Here is a 22,358-nt window from a genome sequence, read left to right on the forward strand (position 1 = left end):
CTACCATGCTCATATGTTTCTCAACAGATGTGACATATTTTTTCACCACCTTTATTGTTTCCAGGAATATTTTTGCACCATTAACACTATAACCAATTGCAGTAGCAAGAATAAAGTTTAATTTTTTCAAATACTTCTAGTGATTTTCTTGAATTCATCAAAATGATATTAGCTACCATGTGCATCTGTTTTCTATAAATATATCTCATATAGATTTAGGGTAATTTAAGGTTCAACTCAGCTCTTACGCATTTACATTTAAAAATATATTAAATGGAAAAATGAATGTTTAAAACTTGGGAAAATATTCAGGATCCTCAGCATCATTTAAGGGGTTGGGGTTAGAATTACTATATCAAAGTGTGGCGTGGAAGGAAGGCAAAGTCAAAATAGGCAATCGCCGGTATACTATTACCTGTATTAGCGCAAAAAGTGTAAAACATTGGGCATCTGACTGAAGGGCCCTGATAAAATCCGGTAGGTGCCTGAACCTCTTTTTCACACAAGTGGTGAATTTATAGTTGCCAGATCTTCCTCGGATAACGTCGGTGGGGCAGGAGCAAGAACCTCGGCCCCATGCCCTGATGTGTGAATTTCAGGAACCGTAGGGCTTAGGACTTTCCAATCCTGTAGGTTGGTTGGACTGATTCGTTGGTTAAATAAGGGAGATCTGGATGTTGAGTTGGCACAAATACTCGTATTCCTTATAGCTTCTTCCAGCAGACAGGGCATACAGGGTGTAATATTACAGACTTATATTAATAATTGCTCACCAATTTACCAACTACTTGGCCAGTAATCGGCATTTATTTTTCTATAAAATATTATTTTCGTATGTATGTATACTTTATCACAACTTTTCACAAATACCTAGCTGATAACTGCTGCTTCTGAATATTTAAAAAATAGTGTAACATAATATTCAAGATAAGAATAATATTTTTGGAGGAGGAAACTAAAACATTGACCGATTGCTTTGCATTCTCAGTAACTGGTCATTTTTTACGTGTGATTGTGAAATGTTTTGCAGCGTTTAAGTAGTAGTCTCCTAATCTCGACGAGTTGTAATATTTTTCCCTGATCACCGCTCTTAAACGTTCGAAGATGCGATGTCTGTTGCCCCATCATCTAGCGGTGGCCCCCTCCAACACAAGATGGAAGAAATCTTCTGCTGCGTCGAGCTTTACTCCTCAGAGCACCTGTCCTATCCATATTTTGGTGATTCATTGAATTCGTCGCAGTGACCAGACAAGGAGTCACTTGGCAGTCCTCCAACAGAAGAGGACGCGCTTCAGAATAATAGGGCATAGGGTACCTTGAGTTGCCATGCAGCTGTTCGCCTTCGTCTTTGGTAGAGTTGGATTTTTTTTGTCAGATAGTAAAAATGTATACTGCGTAATGTAGCAGTTTTTAACATGCTCTGGAGATCTGTATTGTGTAACTGTTTGAATTAACTATTTTTACTATGGAAATAACTGGGATCCTTTTGGGAGAACCTTTGCTATTTTTTCATTTAGTGCACTACAAGATTTCGAGTTGATTTATTAATATTGATGTCGGGCATGTTTTTCTCGAAGACTTATTAATCTACCTTACTCTTACTTTGGCATTCTTTAGTCAGTTTCCTTACTTAAATTACTCATGTATGTAGAATATTCTACATGAAATTATATGAAGTGTGTTCTATGTAAGATTCAGAAGTACATAATTAGCCATCAACTGGAGCACTATCTAACGTTGGGGCTAAGGAAATGTGGGTTTTTATTCAAGCACTCGAATTAGTAGTCTAGTACTAGTCTATCGGATTCCCTCAGCTTAAACTCATGGCTACTTAATTATTTTACAGTTACTGTTTCTATTTTTATATTATATTATAATTATACTGTATTATATTGTATTGTCTCTTTTATAGGTATGTGAATTTATTTTTTTAATATCCAACTACCTATCTTCTACTAATGGCGTCCCCATATCCACATACTCTTGCTCATTAAAGTACCTGGTATATATCACAAATTAGCGTTCCTACATCGCAGTCTCGTTCCCTTTTTAATACTTTTGACCTTAAAGCTACATTTCTTAGCACTTCGGATCCGCATATGCTCCCGAAAAACAGTTAATGATGCTGTCCCTACATCTTTTAAGGTATTTGAGCCAGGTGTTGGTTTAGTTTTACCCCATCTATTGTAAAACTACTTTCTTGTCGCAACCATTCATTGTTCATCAACTATACTCTCCTAACGCATTGCCGCCTTTCACTTCACCGACCACTCCATCCCAATCCCCCCTAATTATACCAGTGTTCGTGTCCATTAACATTCCAAATCACTTCATCTGCTCCCGATCCTATCGCCGTATATATTTACTTCTTCCACTCTGCGTGTGATTCTCGATATTTACAGCTAAATTACAGTCCATTTTGCTGGATTTCCACTAAGGCTTCAGTACAAGTATTCAATCACTAACCTGCTCTATATCAATAATTCACTGCAAATTAACTATTCAACGGAAGGAAGTTTATATGACAGAATATATATTGTAATCTTCATTTGTAAATTTTGATTGCAATCCTGATTCAATAGATTTAAAATAAATTAGCAACGCGTTCCGAGACGACACGCGGAATGGAGTACGGATTTCTTTCCTCAGAAATTCTTCACCGCAAATTGTATGCGATTTATACGGAGACCCCACTCCTGACACCAAGTGGTAATGTCATTATGGTCGTTATAATCATCCTCACAGCCTGATACATGTATTTAACCCATATCTTAGTAGATAGTCTTATTATAGGCGATTAATCTGACATTTATGGTAAGGTCCAAATTAACATCATTGATGCATGTGCGGAAAAGGAGTGTCGATCAAGCTACCCTGCGGGATAACAGAGGCTGAAGAACTAACTTCATCAATTAATACAGTTTGTTTTCACTTGGAAAGTAAACTGCGAACATAACTCATTAATTCGTCATTAATTGCACATTACCGCAGATTGCAAATCATTTTATTACGTGGAATTTAACCAAACTCTAAACTAGTTCTACGTGAAAGAATACTTTCGAATATTAAGGAATAATTTATCAGTATAAAGCTTTGTCAAATATGATTTTAATGCTTATTATGTTTATCCACAGAGAAGATACAACTTTCTTAACTCTTTCAGCAACGTAAGACTAGAATGTTTTGGGTGTTCCACAAAAGATTGATAAAGAAATACATTATAATTTAGCCTTTTTTCTACAGGTATTCAGGCTCTAACAGATAAGTGGTCAACCAGCTATAAAGTCAAATATCCCTCTTTCTTCTTTGATCAACAAAAGTACAATTATTATCGCAAGGGAATAAATTAAACTACACTGCCCGCGTGAGGAAAAGCGGAATCAAGCTTCGTCTCGAGGACTCATCAGTAGTGAGATAAGTCTGTGATTGAATGGAGGCAGAAAATATGGTAAATATTTAAGGGTTATGCTCGTGTGGTCGGCACCAAATTATTAAATCTTTTGTACAATACCTACTTGATGAAGTATTATAGTGATTCACGGGGGAAGTTAATCGATCACAATGAATGCCTTAGGCGGTAAATGTAATAATGCTATTTCACGACTGTTATGTGATCGTTCTCTTTCTCTCACTGCTTAGGAGTCTCACCCTGGAAATCTATATTTACTACAGAACGGAGTTCAATTGTAGAGAGAAGAATCAAGTGGACATTGCCATTCCTTTAATTTGCCAGTAGACCTATTAAAAATTACGCAAAAGAGTAGAAAAGCTTTCTAAACTTTGCAGTGATCTTGATTCAGAAGTCATACACGTATAGGCAATGATGTCCACGTACAAGGCTACTAAACAAGTAATTAGACATTCCAGCTATTCAATGCACAAAACTCTCGGCCATTTCATAAATACCGAACTTTAGAATTCCAAGGGTTCACGTCTCCTTCCTTGGACAATCACTCATTGAACATCATAGAAAGTAGACATCATGTTAGTTCACTAATATTTCTCTATTTTAATTAAGACTTTGAATACACATCGGAAAACATTCCTCAGCTTACAGCTAGTACAATGAAGGAGCCCGTTTCCTCCTTTTCCTGCCTCCGTTCTTGTCGCCTATGCACAAGACCCGAGGCCACCGGTGATTTCAATGCGCGATGGACATACAGGCTGAGGCAACAACTTTGTCACTTCACCCTGAGTAATTTCCATTCGCAACTTCATTTTTCATCAAAATCTTAATTTCCTTCTGAATGGCAGTTTGTCTCATCTATGCGATTTGCTCTGCCACTCGTCTGGATTTGCAAGCAGAAGATTCAATCATGGCATATCATGCCTTTTTGTTAATTTCAACCCAAAGCGAGTAGAACGAAGATTTGTAGAGTCTACTTTACGCTTTTAGGCTTCACTTCGTGAAATTGTTTTATGCCCATATTAAATGAGTTTGTAATTTTCCTCAAACTTAATTTTAAGGTAAAACGCGTTTTACTGACTTGCGGCATCATCAGCTAATAGATTTTAGGCCGTCCTTTTAATCGACCTTCTTCCTTTGAAAGACGCTGTTTACGCAACTCAAAGAAGTGAGCGCTCACTTCGATCTGAAACTTCGCCGCCGCCTAAACCTTCCTTCCTCATGCTCCATGGGAAGCTTGTGCTGCGCGTTCGAGACATTGACATGTCCGAAGGCTGACATTCGATTATAAGACACACTTTTTAATTGGGAAGGATTTTTAATGTTTCTGTTCTACCTTCACTGAAATTATAAGGAATTTCACGAGACTTGGCCTCAACATATAATGTAATATTACATCTAACATACATGTACCTGTGCGTAGCAGCTTCTCATAGAACTAGTTACGCTTTTACCAGATAACTCAACGCTTCTGTCTTTATAGATCACTTTCCATCTCGATATTAATCTCATTATTTCTTCGAGCTTAATATATACAGCTCGAAAGGAAGATAGTTAATGGAGCTCTGCTTAACATACATCACTACTTCCTTACATAATTGTGTAAATAATTTATGCTTTGAAAAAAAACGATCTGTGCATTTATTTTTTAAGTTGGCATTAGAACTTTATTGAACGATTCATTATTCTAACTTCAGTCCCCTTTGAGGCATTTAAGGCCCTTCACCCTCAGCTAGCACCAATACTCTGACTATATTTTTAATTGTATTTCATGATGTCTAGGGCACGAACAAAGTTCATAGCATTAGAGGAAATGTTCGAAATATTTTTTAAATACCTTAAAGCCACTCACCAATTGTTTTCAACTTTTTCCTACCCCCACTTATTTCCAGACTTCCTCCTTCCAAACGTGAAGCTTCAAAATAATAAGGGTCGTGTTTCCAAAACAAATATTTCTTAGTTTCTTCGTTATTGACCGAATTTATAGCTACTTCACAAGCAATTTATGTCATAACCAGCTATTCAACTATTTGGATGTTTCTGATATTTCTTTTAACAGAAAGGAGTATTTATTGCATTCAATTTTCTTTTAATCTACTCATTGGCAGAGTTTAAACTATATTTTGGTTATTTTCATAATACCACGTTATTTTGTACACTATACTCATCAATGGAATTCATTTTCTCATCATCTCTGAGTTTTGAAATATAATTGTCGATAGTGATTATTAACATAGTTTTTTGTTTTTATTTTCACCTTGAAAATGATTATTTTCCAATTTGTCGATTTTATCATGGTCTTTCAAATTTTTATCATGGAAATTTAATGAAATACTCATGAAGTAATTCCTTGAAGTGCGCCACAGAAAATATACAATTATTACAAATTATGATAGTAAAAATGTCATCCACTTCCATGGTAAGAAAAATCATGCTTTTCGTTAATTCCCCGCCGTTCGATTTCGTCGCTTTAGAACTTATAACAACGGTGTCCCCTGCACTTTACATAACCTCCTCATAAGTTACTCGTTACAATTCCTGGTCATCAACCAATGCCGATGGTGGAACTCAAATCACAAAGGATATGACTGTGGCATTTTTGGGAAAGGATTATCCGAGGAGAAATTTTCAGTAAAATTAGTACACCAGGGATTTCCATGGTCTGAGAGATATTTGCTAATATTTAAATACAGACTGCTAAGATTGCAGCCGGGAATAGGTAAACGGCAAATGTTGAGGATACCTACCTTGCGTTATTCACGAAGACACCGGCGATGGCTTTGAATGAGGGGGTGAGCTTGAGTGACTCCAATCAGGGGCGCTGACTCAACGATATCCCTCCCTCGGAATGCCTTTCCACAGAAATATCTCGATCAAGGCTTACTGTTACGGAAATTAAATGGCGGTTTCTCGATCTAAATACCTAATGAGGTTTCAATACAGCGCATATATTTACCACGAATTACAAAATATACAAGCTGGCAATAGCTTTGAAGTTTCAAAAAAATTACAGCATCGTACTGATTTTGAGAACATCCACATCTCATTCAGTCAATCATGAGGACGTGCAGTCCTACTCTCTAAAAGCTGCTCATCAATCCTCTTGGATAGTGTGCTTGGCGTAAGGCTACTTAATTAAGAGAAGGAAGGAGAGGGAGGAAATGGTTTTCTTGCATGTCCTCAACCGCAAAGGGTAACTCGGTTTTTTCCGTAAAATTAGGCAGCCAACAGTATGAGGATTTGCAGGTATTTTTCCTTTCCAATTCACGGGGAAAGCCGTCCGGCGGGTGCAGCGCAACCCAAATCATCCAAGGTGGTGTCTAGGGTACTGCGAAGCTCACACCGGAGCTGCTATTGATAACTCGTGATAATGCGGATGCTTTGACTTCGTGGCTGAAAAAATTTCATTCCGATTTTCCTTAAGCTAATCTTGAGGATCGCAGAAGAAAGTGGTTTTGAATTAAAATATCTTGAGATTTTCTTAAAAAATGGGACATAAGTTATAACGAACTTTGAACTCATTTGGCGACCTATTTCATAATATACATATGTCTAGGCACCAACCAGCTAGCAATCGATTATTTGCAAATTTGATCAAATATACTAGGTCTAGTGAATATCGTAAAATAATATGGAACCATGAGCGCTTATTCTCACAAGTTTACATGAGAATTAATGCGACCATTGAAAGATGATTTGAAATTATTTCTACGGCCGTCACAGAAGTATAAAACCTTAGTTTCAGGGCATTGGCTTTAAGATTAAATCTTTGAATTTTTAGAGGATGAAGCAACAGCAGTTCTTGATAATGGCACCATAGGTACTATAATAAATTACTTTTTGATTGCACACAAATTTAAGGACATAGCCAAGTAAAATACATAAATCAATATGCTACTTATATTGCTAAAATATTTTGAGTTCATAAGGCAGCTTGGAGACCTATGTTGATGTTGTGGCTCATTTATTATCAATCAGATGATATGGAGAGGCTATTCCAAAAACTACGAATTTAATCAAGTGCCGAGAAAATAATTGATGCCAAAAAGACATTAGGCTTAATTTAGGCTAAGTGAAGACCTCCAAGCTGTAACCAGCCCAAAGTAAAGCAGCAAATTCAGAGTAATTAGCTTACATGAGATCAAAAGCCAACCACAACCATAATTATTAAAGTTAATGTTCAATCTAAATTGCATTAACATTATTTAAATTTTGTAATCCTACCAATTCAATACTTCTTTCTCTAAAGTGTGGTCACTAAAACTTAATATTTAACAAAACTTTATTTTGCACCAAGACCTTCATCATAGGTCTTGCAAGGTCATGAGCTCCTTCATTGTTTATATTTACCCTAGTATACCATCATTAGAAATAATTTGTACATGTATGAATTGTCAGAAAAGGCTTCATGTGTATTATGCTCATATTACCATTTTTTAAAATGCTTAATTGCATAGTCTATACAGTAGTGAGTATTTAAAATAATGCAGAAAAAAGATGGCACAAATTTGATTGTTTGAGTTTAAAATCAGCTTTTGAAACACACCAAATGAGTTACTATGAACTAACTTTTCAACTAATGAATGGCTACAGTTCAAATTGTGAGCATAATTCAACCACTTAATTTGTATTTCATAAATCATCATTGCAAAAGTACCAATACTAATTAGTAAGGTGGCTCTATTCAGCATAGAAATTTTAGCTATTAATGGTAATTACAAAGTTCCTAAATTATAATTTCCAAATGAGCTTGATTAATCAAAAAATGCTAGGTAATGAAATTCATACTTAAGGTAGAAATACTTTATTGTTGCATTCAGGATGGTTGAAGCTCGAAGTGCAGGATGAAGTTCTCATGATGAGATCTGCAAAAGAGAAAACTTGAGGTGGCTTAATGCCATGGCGCCTAGTGACTCCAATGCACCTCATCACTAATCTGCAGTTTGCTTGGCAAAAGAGCAAATACTTGAGAGAGACGGAGAATTTAATCAGTTTGCATAAGTGTTAATCAGTTAATATCTGCAATAAGTTAATTGAAGAAAGCTAAATGAAACTTTTTGAGAATGTTGAAAAATTTTTTTAATAGCTTGTAGGGAAATTAATTTTTTTAAGTGAAGGCATTGAGTGGCAATGGTCTTGCATAAAAACTGGAAACTACATCTCTGATTTCCATAATTTTTTAACAATACGCATATGTACACTATCCTTGGTGAAAAAATATTTGAAATAAATGTAATACCAAGTATAAGGAAAAGTACACTTAACTTGTGTCTTATGTAAATTATCCCTTTCGCATTCATTCCTAAGTTAGATGTGTGCATATTTTAAGAGATGTCTGAGGGAGCGGTTGACCCCCGAGCTTGTGGGAGTGAAAAAGTTTCAGGAAGCATATAGGCAATGCAGGGGAACAAAATAACTACCAAAGTGAAAAATTAATCCTTCACCCCAATCACTAGACAACCACACTTGGCCACTGATTAGGCATATAACTGAACATTTTAGCAGTTTAGGATCTGAATTGCATCATTATAGATCCATCTTTTATCATTGAAATGGCATAGGTCACTAAGACCTCCACACTTTTGCGCACCCAGCCTTATTGTATATATCAAGCAAATATGACCCTTAAAAACTTAATATTTAATAACTCCGTTCAAAAATTGTAACATCACACGGAACAGTAATTTATAATTTTTCCGAAGTAGTAAGATTCCTAGTCTTCAAGTTCTATTGTGTAAACTAAGTTCAATGAATATGAGCAAATAAGAGCCTTAACAACTTAATGTTTGATAATTCTGTTTAAAAATTGTGACATTTTTTATTTTGACACTCATGTAATCATTCATCACATGGAACAGTAATTTATAGTTTTCCCAAAGTAGTAAGATTCCTAGTCTTCAAGTTCTATTGTGTAAACAAAGTTCAACGAACTAAATAAAAATGTGGAATTGATTGCATCTGACTTAGCTTTTAAGTTAATTATCACATTAAATTGATCAACTAATGTATAATGATACTGAAAAACCTGACCCCACTCATTAGGTCACATTGTAAAGTAAAACAAATTCAATATTTTGGGTTAAATCATACCCTATATTAAAGAGAATCACCCTGAAGGTACTTTTCTCAAAACTATATCAGTCACTATTTACCAGGATGCTGTCATTAAGAATGACACCGAGTCCATCCAAGTTTTATAAAGCTTTTATATATCATAGAGTTCTTTGGCATTACCTAACTAAACTACCCAACTAATTTTGCATTGCAAGTAGTTCATTTAACTCACCCTGGTCCACAACAATCACTGAATATATGCATAGGCACAGGATGAGTGGGCTTGTCGAACAGGGAGCCTCACCAAAGAGAAATTTGAGGCATGGCCAAACGCCAAAAGGCATATGGATATTAGATGCAAGCAGACTAGTACATGCCTCACTCTTCTGCAACTCCAAAAACCACAGTGAGAATTGTTTTCAAATAATTCATACCCTATATGAAGGAGGCATTGACAAATGAATTAATGAACAGAAATTGTAAATGAATAAACTGTGGTATTGATTAAATATTTCTGACAAATAAATGGCAAGCATAACATTCACAGTAATAGACAAAATTATGTATTAATTATTTCAATCTATGCACAGGCATATTGATTGAAGGAATCTCCCATCATGATATATGGTTATTTCAATATTGTCCATTATTTGGAATGTACATTGAACCATGCTAATAAATCTTAGAAACTCATGAGTGCATCTCTGCAATGGCAGTTTTACATTAAGAGCTTCTATTGAAAACTGACAATGAAATGGAACATAGCATGCTTCGCAAAATACATTTGTTGGGTAAATTTAGTTTCTACTACATGAGGCAATGACTTTAGATTCCATCAAGATATAAAAGATTGCCTTCAAGACCAAAACTAGTCATGAGCCACCAATTCCATCCAATAGGGGCATATTTGTTTTTCTTTTCCCAGAATAAAATATCTTAAAGAGCAACAAAGCAACAAGAGGACGATGGGGCAAATTGATTAGTTTTGGTAAATTCTACCAAACCACAGAAACTTTGCATTAAGTGATTACCCATCTCTCTTTCTGCAACTACCCTAACATTTCCAACATTAACTTGGAACTAAAAATAATATGAATAATTATCTAATTTTTATCATTAAAATGAAGGTTTCATGCCAATTAAATCAATACTATATATTTTGATATTTCATCAGTGAAATTCATTGGTATTTATTTACAGGCAATTCAAATATGTAGTTGATTTTCATCATTTAAAAAGATACATTTAACATTAAAATTAGCTTTTAGAGAATTGGTTTAATTAGTATCTTCTCCTCTTAGCACTTAAATGTCAAAATCATTTGTTTACTCACCTGGTCTTTCAAAGGTGAATGCTCATGAAAGCAACAAGTAGGCAGAAATGTAAGCATGGGGTTAAATTTTGGAAGAGAATCAGGTACAACTAACGCCATACTGTCTACTTGCATGACTATTTTTGTAACAAGTGATTTATCACAAGCTTTTTATGAAGGAAATGCAACTTTAAAAGGAAATTTATCAATTTAAAAACGTGTTTAAATAATTCGAAAATGCACCATTCTTACCTGTAAATGAAATCAAGGTGTTCTCTAAGTAACAACTGCAAAGTGTGTACACTTGTCCTTGGTCTAATGCATAAACCTCTAAATATACTACTGTACTATACATAAATGCAAATGTGACTAGCAGAATTACTTCATAAATGTTCACTTTCACTGTATAAGCCAAATTTCAAGTTGATACTGCATTCAGACTTACACTTTCGTGCACCATCAATAACTCAGCTTAATAATCTACTTAGAAATATCTGAGCAGGCCAACGTTAATCATGCATTTTCTATAGAATAATGAAAATATCTCTACAAAAATAATAATGGTGTGAAGAAATGAATGTTCATGTAATGATGCTTTAACTTTTTCAAAACCTGTGCAAGAAAAGTAACTATGTATAAAAAAATGTATCCAGATTATCAAATCTCACCACATAACTCCAAAATCATCACAATAAAACGCTTAATTTCTGTACTTTTCTATGCCTACCAAAACTCGTCATTGTTTACAATGAGTTCAACACTTCTTGATTGGAGTTATGCCAATGGATCTGGTTATAATGCACACATCTAATGCACGACACATCAAAATTATATTGCAAAAAGCATTCAAGCCACAATAAGGGTGAGTTGACAGCTAAAATAGGACAAATTCTTGAACTGAAAAAATGCTTCTAAACGACAGTGCAAAAGGAAGCGTTTTGAAAGGTGCCCAGGTATAAAGTATAAATAACTATTGTTGATGTAACACATTGCAACAAAAATGTGACAAAAACTCATGCATTAGTGCTCCATTAACAAAAACTAAAGCTAACCCAACTTTAATGGGAGTGAAACACATGATTTTTTTAACTCTATATACTTCATCATGATCATTTTCCTTCTTATGACAGAAGAGAATGAAATCATAAGTTTAGATTGCTCTGGAATAACAAAACCTTAAATGTGTGTACACTGATATGAATTAAACATTTTTTTCAAAATAGATTTAATGACTTTGAAATTTACTATTTATAGTAAAAATTAATAACTTGCTGGACAAATGTATACATTCATTCAATATCCTTCCTCACAAAGGCAAAGGATATAATATGCAGCAACTAACAACTTCAAAAATTGCACAACCAACTCAAACTACAAACAATATTTGAGAACATGGGTCTTTAATATAAGCTGCATATTGTAGAGATCCAAATAAGGCTTTAAAGAGAGCAGAGATAATCTGAAGTGGTTGAGAAAAACAGGGCCTGATTTTGCCGTGAGCCAGACGGATATATCAGGCCTAATTTTGTCAAAGTCAGATAATCTCTGTAATTATACTGCTTTATTGCTTACAAATATTTCCATACTACTAACAAATATTTGATTTTACTGTTTTTTTACAAACTCTCTGATGCTTAAAATACTATAAAAGGTAGATTTATTCACCATTACTGAATTTAAACTTTTAATAAAACATGGACTTTGAAGAAATAATATAGGTACCACATTTAACTTTGGCATCACACAAAGCCACCTCTACTGAAACTAAATTGAGTTACCATTGGATCACTTAGACTTTACATGAAAAGAGAATACAAATTTTCTGTGACTAACTTGCATTCTACATCACAAGTATTCTAACTATTTTAGAATAATAATTTGGCATTTCTTTATGTCCATGGGAAATAATTCTTTCATTTTAATTGTACGAAAAAAAATTAAAAACTTAAATTACATTGCATATGTGTCTGCATGTAGAAGTTCTACATGTATGTATGCATGTTTGTGTTATGTCTGTATGCATGTAAATGTTTATAAATATCCTTAGATTTACCTCAAAAAGTTCATAAATTTATTTCTTAAATAGAAATCAAAATTAGATGGCACATGGCAAAAGACTAAAAAAAGATCAGGCAAGCGGTTTCCATATTTGTGTATGAATTTGGATTTATGTACAGCTCTGCTTAGTGTTTTTCATGAGTCGGTACATTTTATACACATATATACATACATAAATAAATAAATATACATATATGCATATATATATATATATATATTGGAGGCCAAAGGTAAGTTTTCCAAGGATGTGTAATGTCACTGTTCAGTGGTAGCTACTTTGGCCAATTAAGCATGTCTGTGTCATGTATTCATAATTGTCAGGAGACCATGATTTCCATCACTAGAATGAATTGTCATTTCAGTCATATTCAAGTATACATAGTATATAATAATGAAGCAAGTTAGACTTGTCATCTACCACTCAAGATGACCATTAAACCATGATGGAGTAGTCTCATGGTACCCTGATTTTTATGAGACAGTTTTGCTGAGATAGGTGCAGATATCTCAACATTACTCTGTAAAGGATATGCACCTGTATGACAAATGCCATCAGAGGTTTTCAGTACATTTGGTTATCAGCGTGTGGTCAGATAAAATTCTTTAGACAAAGTAAGCACAACTTAATGTCTATGTCTTAAAGCTACTACATATATAGTTTCAATGTTTCCATTAGCAACCAAATTTAGTTATGAGGCTTTTTGGTGCCATTGCTTGATTATTTTATTTTTTAACTGCTGTCGATTGGAACACAGCTCTTACCTAAATAAAATGTCATAAATATGACAAAACATATTTGTACTGTGATATCAGGGTGCAAACCCTTTCGCATTTATGGCAATGGAAAACCATTCTCCAATTTGATGATCCTATTATGAATGAACATTTTTGAAATTTAACTGATTATATTTTGACTGTGATATAGTGATTATTCAAAGGGATTTCTGTTATCAATACTGACAAGGACCTAAATGAAGCAAATAAAATGGGCTGCCTTTCTAAATAAATTGTTCTCTGAAACTCTCAGTGGAAATATTTGTCCAATGTTAACAATATCATAAGCTAACTCTAGCTCCCAAATCAAATAGTCACAAGATATTAGCCGCTAGTGAATGGCAAGAAATTCCATTGCCTAGTACATCTTTCACTTGAACACAGGAATATTGAAATCAAGTTTTTGGAGAATTACTTTAATACAAATTAGTGATTAATTCAATCTGCAGCCAAAAAAGAGCACCCTTTGGCATTAAGATATGTGTGATACGGTACACTTCCTTAGCAAAGATATTGCCAACTACAATATATGGTGCACCAAAATAAGCTTTCGGAAGTATATGATTTTTATTTTTCTCGTTTTAAAATCTGTACATGGTAAAATAATAAATTGTTGCATTGTCGTCATATTTTACTGTATAAAGGTAATTGGTGTTCAAAGATGTTGCTAGATTAAAAAATATTGGACTTCCATCAGCACTTGATTCACTAAATTTAATTCTACAACAACAAACACAGCCTAAAAAAAATAAGGAATAAGAATCTTGCATGTACCACACCAAGAATTAGGTAGTAAATACCCTCAAAACTCTGTTTTAAGAAGATATTGGCTATCACTCCAGTACTTTTTAACATGAAACCTGAGTGTTCGACTCCAAATGCTTTACAGGATTTTTCATTGTTAGATAATTATAACTTTAACAATAAAGAAAAGGAATTATTGAAAGATTTATATATTTGCCATGTTTACTATTTATTCACCTTTATATCTTCCAAAGACCTTGGAGATGGAGGTCTTAGAATATCTTAGTCCCAAACTACATTTTAAATATAATCAGGATCTCAGGTACAATATTAAGTGTGATGTCACATACTTATACTTTGAAAAGTAAAGCTAAACATGAAATGCGGTGACTTATTTCATCCATGAATATGCTTATGAATTCACTTCCAAATTAATTCTCCAAAATTTTGTCACATATCAAATTGAAAAAAAAAACTAGTGACTGAAATTTTTTGGAATCAAGTGGTAATGTCTTACCATGATTAACAAACTACAAACTTCCAATACTTTCAAGTGAAAAGGGTCTTATCTCTAATTTCCAGAATTTTGGGCAAGACAAATTCACTACATGACTAAAAACAGTATATGGCAAAAATAATTCAGCTGATTTGACTTTATCTCTAGCCAGTAACTTATACACATAGACTGCTGAGAAGCCCACTTTTGGTATGGTTGAGAGTGAAAGAGACTATGAGCAGTGTTGGTATCTACAGAAAAATACAACCAAGATATTTACAATGTAATAAACAAAATTCAGACCATTTAGGAGTTTCCTCCCAGTCCTTCAAAAAGCTCAGTCACAATAAACACCTGCTATTATTTACATCAGTGTCATTCATTCGCTATCCTGTAAATGCATGATTTACTTGGGCTTGCTTGTAAAACGGGAATTTCCAACATTGTTTAAAAACTTGGTTAGTAGGTAATAATACTAAATCTACATCCAGATTCATTATTGATTCGACTCTCTATTCATTACTATATTTTTTAAATCATTTATTACCCTTGAAAATGAAAATAATTAATGATTTTCTTGTTATGAAATAATTCCATTTTCAACTAACAACAGTATAAAAGGAAATTCCAATGAAGAAGTTATCAAATCTGGTTATCTGTTGGCTGTCTCTTGGCCTATATCAAAAAAAGGTCTCACTTTTTCGGGTGGAAATGTATAACTCTTCTTAATATCACTCTCGGGTTTGTTAATTCTTTAAGAGGCTTGTTGTTTTGTGTTGTCTAGAGGTTAACTATAGATAAAGAGGATTTCTTCATAATATTAACATTTTTTAAATGACTGGGCAACAGATGATTATGAACAAGTGAGTGCAAATCATGAATTCTTAATTTACAGAAATGAGCAGTTAAACAATGTTATTTTCTATACAATGATAATTTTGGTAATCATATAATGCAAGATCAACTCTATACTTTAGGTACATGATTCGATACTGATTTGAGGCATGTTTAGTCAAGCATTGGCAGTTTTTGCTTATTCAATTTTCCAGAATATTTTTTACCCAATGTAATATGGATGAAACACCACACCTCTACGTCATGAATTAAAATAAAGTCCTTCATAAATAGTGAATGGTGATCTAAGTCAATTATGGCCCTCCTATCCTTTTCCAATTGAACTGTTTCATGGAGAGTCATGATCTCTAAACTAATTTAATGGAGCATTTGAGAGTTAACTTTCATAGACAGAAAAGGGGAATTATTACACCAAAAGGTACACATACAAGTTGCACAAAAGGTACACAACAGTTCCAGAACATGGATGTATAAATAAGCCTAAAATGTGAAGAGGCATTTTCGCAGATGACAGAAACATCAGTAAATATGACATTTTAATTGTCCATATATAAATAATATAAAATTGGATGATTTTTATTTGAACTCTCAGTTCAAACACTGCTAGGTACACCACCTTTCATTAAGAGGATGATGTCAAGTAGCTTGGATCAAATAGATGACGCAGTGGTCCGGCAAATGCGTACCCCGAACTCTTGGTACTGACGTCTGTTGATAAGGTGCTGCAGGTAGGTGGTTAGTGTTGTGTGGCCCACGAAATTTGGGAAAACTAGCACTACTGGGCACCTACAACTTTTGATTCCTTCATACATGCAGTAAGCTCCTCAATTGTTTCATCCACATTGAAGTACTATAAAACAGTACTGTTTACTGTCTACCTAACACTTACAGCTAAGACTGAATGAAATAAATTGCACTGGTTTTCAGTCACTGAAACCACTCTCAAGGCATACGTTTTTCACTCACACATGTATAATATTTAAGGAATCAGATTGCTAGCCTGTTGGTGAGTAGGAACATTTTCAATGCAGTCTGAACTGACTGAAAAATCAGAGAAAATGTAAAAATAGCCAATGATAGCCAAGAGAATTACATCTTCATCCCAGCAATTTTCTTCAAAGGCTGTCTTAATGCATCAGTTTTCATGATGTAGGGATCATCTGTAAAAACAGAAAAACAATTTGACTGGCCAAGATTAAGAATGATTGACAACAGAAAACGTGGCTAGAGCTACTGCAGACTGCAATCTGATTTTACAACAATCCGAGTCTCGCTTACGGGGCACAGGGAGGATTCCGTAACACATGTGGAGGTAACTCGGGGGAGTGGGGAGCCCGGGAGGAAAGGGGGTGTTATTGCATGAAATAATCCGGATGGTCGGAGTCTTTTTCAAACCTCTTGGCTTCTTCCTGCATGCTTTCCTTAATTTTCAGAATGGCTGCTGATTCAGTTTGGTCCTGGAAGGAAGAAAGTGTTCACTGCAAAGTCTAAACTTCCTACTATGGAACAGTTTTCTATCTATTCCTTTCTCTCTATATTTCTCTCTTGCTTTCTCAGTACTAAGAGCCACCAAATCTATGAGTTTGTTTGGATATGAACCAACAGATTTAATGATTCTTTTTAGAAATTTCATTCATGCAACACACCCTTCCATCGTGTGAGTGTGACGGACATGTTAATTTTGTGACGAAGGCAGCAGGGAGGGTGAGTATGTTGTGTCCAGAGCAATAAAACCTCCAGACTAAAAAAGTTCAACAAAAAATACAACATGTTGAGTGCATAACATGAGTCATTGTGAGGCATACAAAGAGCTTTAATGGGTTCCACCAGTTTTACATTTCACATCTACACTTCCAAATGGTGCACTCATGCAAGCAAAACATTCAATTATCACCCATGGCAAAAACTTTTACCACTGGAACAAAAAAGCAAGTTTTACAAGTTTTAAGCACAAAAGAAAGGCATCCTCCCTACTCCCCTGTTTACACAGATATTGAGCTACAACCATCATGTTGTTTCTTTGAATGTGTTGTGGTTTTCCATTGCTGCACACACATACACTCATTAACAAAAGTCTTGATTCATTACTGTAGTTGCCAGGAATGCCGAGCTTTCAACCGAGTGCTCGGACCCACTTAAAAGATGCAACACGCCATCCCTTCGTCCGACGGATGCATTCCCACACCCGGAGGCGAATGCCGAGCAGCCCAGAAACAATACCTTCAAACTTGTCTCAGCGACAAATATAATGCAGTTAACTAACACTACTATGCACCACAAACAATCATAAGAATTATATTACAACGGTGCTCACATCAAGTACCCAGCCCACTTCCGAGACAACGTGCCACACTTCAAACTTACTTCTCTCTCTTTAGAGCACGTGCCCAACCACACAGGGGACTGATCTTGTGATACGGTGACGACTTCATACAGTGAGTATTCTTAATCCCATTTTTCATCATCGTGAAATCACACACAATGAATCGATCCCCCACTCCGCCCGGGCACAACTACGACTCCGAGAAGTAGTTGCCACTGCCGTTCATACTCACATTTTCCCCGGGGCCCCCAAATCCCCCCAAGTTGTAGTCGCCCATACCACTCCCACTGTCTTCCCGTGGGGTGCCCGGGCCCCCATTGGCGGGCGAGTTCTTCATTCCGTCCAGCCCATCGCCATTCATCACTGGACCCATCGTGCCAGGGCCCATGGGCCCCATGGGCCCGCCCTCAGGTCCCCCTCCCCCCATCGGGAAGTCCTACAATAATCAAAAGGAAGAGGAGAGATGGATGAATATCAAAAGAGAACCCATGGCACATGAGCAATTGCTACTCAGAGCTGTAATAACACTAATAAGAGTAGCAAGGTTTAGCGCTATTTCTCAAATTGTTAAACTAACTCATTTTAAAAATTTGAAAAACCATCCACAAATAGGCTTAACTAACAAGCAACCAAATCTACTTGCACATGATGAGAAGAGAAGCTCAAATGAAAAATAAACAAGGTAATTGACTTAAACATAAATTCACAGATTTTACAAGAGTAAAAATTAGGAACTATTTCAGGTGTGTGAAGAACTAAGCCAAGGATGCAAAATTCTGGGCCAAGCGACAAAAATGTATAAATTTTGAAAAGGGCACATGTTTTTCTCCCGCGTCCTTTAAATTTTACCTACAGGCAACACAGGTGACAGTTACTTGTTCATCTTATATGAAATTGTTCAGTGAAAGTCTAAAATAAAATCTCACAGAAGGAACAAGACTTTCAAATAACTACCAGGAATAACATCAATCTTTAAAAATGAATTTGGTGAAAGCCTTATATGAAGTCTAACACATGAGATATGTTAACATAAAGAATGCAACATAAACTGAATTACTTAAAATTTTAAGTAATTTTGAACATTTGTACAACATGATCTTTTTATGATATTATGGTTAGCTTGACCTCTCTAATATGTTCTTAGATGGTGGTGGTGATTAGGCAGCAATTTTCACACTTTGTTATGGGTTGCGTGTAGGTTGCTGTGATCCACTTGAAAGTGACTAATGAATGACAGCTGCTACCACAGGAGAAATTAGTGAGGCAGTTGCACAACCAAAGGAGAATTAACTGTTGAATAGACCCTACATATTTATTTCTGTAAATTTCCAATACAAAAATGGAGAGCACCAACCGAAATGCTAATAAATTTGGTATGCCTTATTTCTCAAATGGAAATGAAAAAAATTCAAATAACATGAAATATCAAATCAAAATCACACAGCGTATGAACCCAAATAATTTCTAACTGTAAAATCACGCATGAACCACATTAGTTTCTCTAACACCAAGCACACAATTTTAATCAGATTCCAGAAGCATGCAGCCTGAGAAGGGAAAAGATCACCTGCCCTGACTGAAAACAACTCAGATTTGTGCATTTCCAAGATCTCCCATTTGTATATAAATCTCCCAAATGTGTGCCACTGCGTGACACTATTTATGCAATTTGTACAACGGCCCACTATTTCTTTGATGCAGTCTACAATTGCAGCTTCATTGCTGTGAAGTTCAGCTTTCACCCCACAGTTCCTTGTAAACTATCAGGTTTGTTCATGCCATCAAGAACAGAATAACCAAAATTGTCATGTTAATTTTGAACTCTTTTGAAGTTTTTGAAGATATTTGAACTCCCAACCAGGTACATTCATAAATTGGATATCACCAGAGGTATTTTTGAGTCTCAATCCAAGTGGGTGCCTTTTCACTACCACTCTTATCACATTAGTCTGGAACCTTCTTAATTATAATCCACTACATCAAATCATTAGAATGTGAAATTATTGGGTAATGAGACTCATGATTACTCAGAGTGAGAATGATATTATCACTATGATACTTATTATCATTGCAACTTCAAAACCAGAGCCATGAATTTTGGAAATTTCATTTTAGAAGAAGTTATTTTCTCATAAATACATATTAATTTGGTCCAATTAAAGCTTCTATGTAAATGGGTCATTGAGCAAATGACAGCAGAATTGTGTGAGAATGTTTCATACAATTGAGCCCTATGCTCTGACCATAAGGCATTTTCCAAAATAAGATTTAAATATTTAATGCAGGTACAATTACATAATTAACAGCAGCAGACAGCATAACTCTCAGGTTCCCCCATATTTGTCGATAAAATTAGAAGTCAAGGTGACTTGAAACTTCTCATCTTTTATCCTAAGGGATCCTTTTAAGGCAAGAGCTAATTTCCTTCCCTATATTTAAGTGTACCCATCATGCCTTTTATTTTTATGGTATCAGCTGATTCAGCTACATCCTAAATGGTGGTGTTTGGTCAGTCAGGTCCAACTGCAGCCAATTTATTTATTTGTAGGTACTGTGGAACTGATAGCCACAATCTGTACCCGGCTGAATATTTAAAATTTTAATGGCCTCACCAATTGCAAAAAGACAGAATTACAAGTACTTCACTGATCTTTGATGTACCAGGAGAAAATAGATACAATTTTCCACACACCTCACATTTCTTGAGGTGCCAAAAACCTGTTTGCCCTATATCTGATTTTCCATACCTGGCTTTATAGACTAGACATTCAAAGATAGTGTGAGAAATGCAGTCCTTGGCTTTGGGTTAAATGTCTCCTATATTTTTGAAACTGTCAATTACTGCGATGACATTACATTCAGAGTGCCCTAGTAATCCTCTCTAAAGTAATTGGTACATATGCAATGGTGGAGTGCACTGCTGGCTTCCCTATGTTTTCTCCTCCCAAAACATTCTCACAATGTCCGTATTTCTGTGCTAATTTCTTACTCTACATCTCCTTTCAAAACATAATCTCGTGGTACCCATTTATCTCCAGTGTTTAAATCAGCTTGGATAAAACTAATGACAGAGGATTTCATGGCTGCATCACCTGTCTGCTCATAGAGCACATGGTCCATTCCACAGAAAGAGCCAGTTGTTGAGGCATTCACTATGAAGTTAGAGAAATCCTTCTGAGGTAAATATCTGATTATGTAGATGAAATTTCCACAGGGAATATTGGTGAAGAGGGAATTACCATTTAAGGCAACCACTAAGCCACTGTATTTTACCATCGCCTCTAAGAATCCATCTGTAATGAGCTTTCTCCAAGTAGGGGGTTAATGAACTGGGCAAAAAAAATGTTTGAGTATATGGGACCAATGGTGCTCACAATGGGACATTGTTGTCCTTCTCATGGCTTTAAGATATATAAGCTTCAGAGGCTTGAAAGTTAATAGAAGAATTCCTAGTTGTTCATCTTATGGTATAAATGAAGTAATATTGAGATCCCTGTTCAGGATTCAAACTTGGCCGTTAGATCAGATTTCAAATCCTTCCTTGCATTTCCTTGGCTGCTAAGAAAGAATATAAATTTCCCTAATGGTGATGAAGTGCAAGTGACCTGTTCTCAGATGGGTTTTGCTGCAGCAGCAAATAATTACAATAGCCATTTTGTTTTACAAATGACATTTCACAATAACATCACAAAGGAACACCATATAGCTATGAAGAAGAAACAATTTCATAATTTCACCTGAGTAGAACAATAATAATTGGAGCCCCACAAACCAGATAAACTCAAATGGGCAATAGTTCTAATGAAGGAAAAGTGCCTGTATCTATGTGGTCACTGGTATTATGAAACATCTGGATACTTTAAATTAGAAGTATGGAGACAAGCTAGCTCCATAATATCTATAATGAAAATAAAATTTCATTTCTAAGGGGAGGACCATGGCCATAGGCAAAGACCTCATAGTTATTTTCCTCTAATCGCAGAAATATTCTTTAAAGTAGAAAATGTAGAGGTGCACATTTCTATAACATATTTCTAATTGATAATTAACTGTGTAACCCTGCAATGTTTTAGCCTTGAAATAGGGGCATACTTCCCAACAATTTCGTTGTTTGCCTCTCTCATCATATGGTTATGTAGTAAGCATGGCACATCAATCAACATATCAGGGACAGATGAAAAATAATTGCATCACTATTTTAAAGAATTTGTAGGTAATTTCACTGCATATGCTTTCTGATGTTTGAACTACTTGGCCACATAAAGAAAATCTAAAGAAATGAGAATTTTGTTGTGTGCCTCTTACTTAACATCCTCCAAACTCAATAAAGATATGT

The 22,358-nt window shown here is 35.2% G+C and overlaps 1 protein-coding gene across 4 annotated transcripts in view; it reads right to left on the minus strand.

The window, feature by feature from the left end:
* Window positions 1–9,829: 9,829 nt before the first annotated feature.
* Window positions 9,830–22,358, minus strand: part of Ssdp (Sequence-specific single-stranded DNA-binding protein) — a 155,624-nt gene continuing 143,095 nt past the window's right edge. For 2 of the 4 annotated variants that reach the window (XM_071582873.1, XM_071582871.1), the window contains 2 exons: window positions 18,255–18,458; window positions 10,619–17,156 (listed from right to left, as the gene is read on the minus strand). In XM_071582873.1, the coding sequence (XP_071438974.1) occupies window positions 17,052–17,156; window positions 18,255–18,458 (309 nt within the window). In that variant the 3' untranslated portion in view covers window positions 10,619–17,051. Of the gene's footprint in view, window positions 9,896–10,618; window positions 17,157–18,254; window positions 18,459–22,358 lie in introns of those variants that run through there. The other 2 variants (XM_071582872.1, XM_071582874.1) reach the window with 2 other exon arrangements.

The sequence above is a fragment of the Hetaerina americana genome, unplaced genomic scaffold (genome assembly GCF_022747635.1).
Source record: "Hetaerina americana unplaced genomic scaffold, ioHetAmer1.1.p SCAF_12, whole genome shotgun sequence".
Lineage (NCBI taxonomy): Eukaryota > Metazoa > Arthropoda > Insecta > Odonata > Calopterygidae > Hetaerina > Hetaerina americana.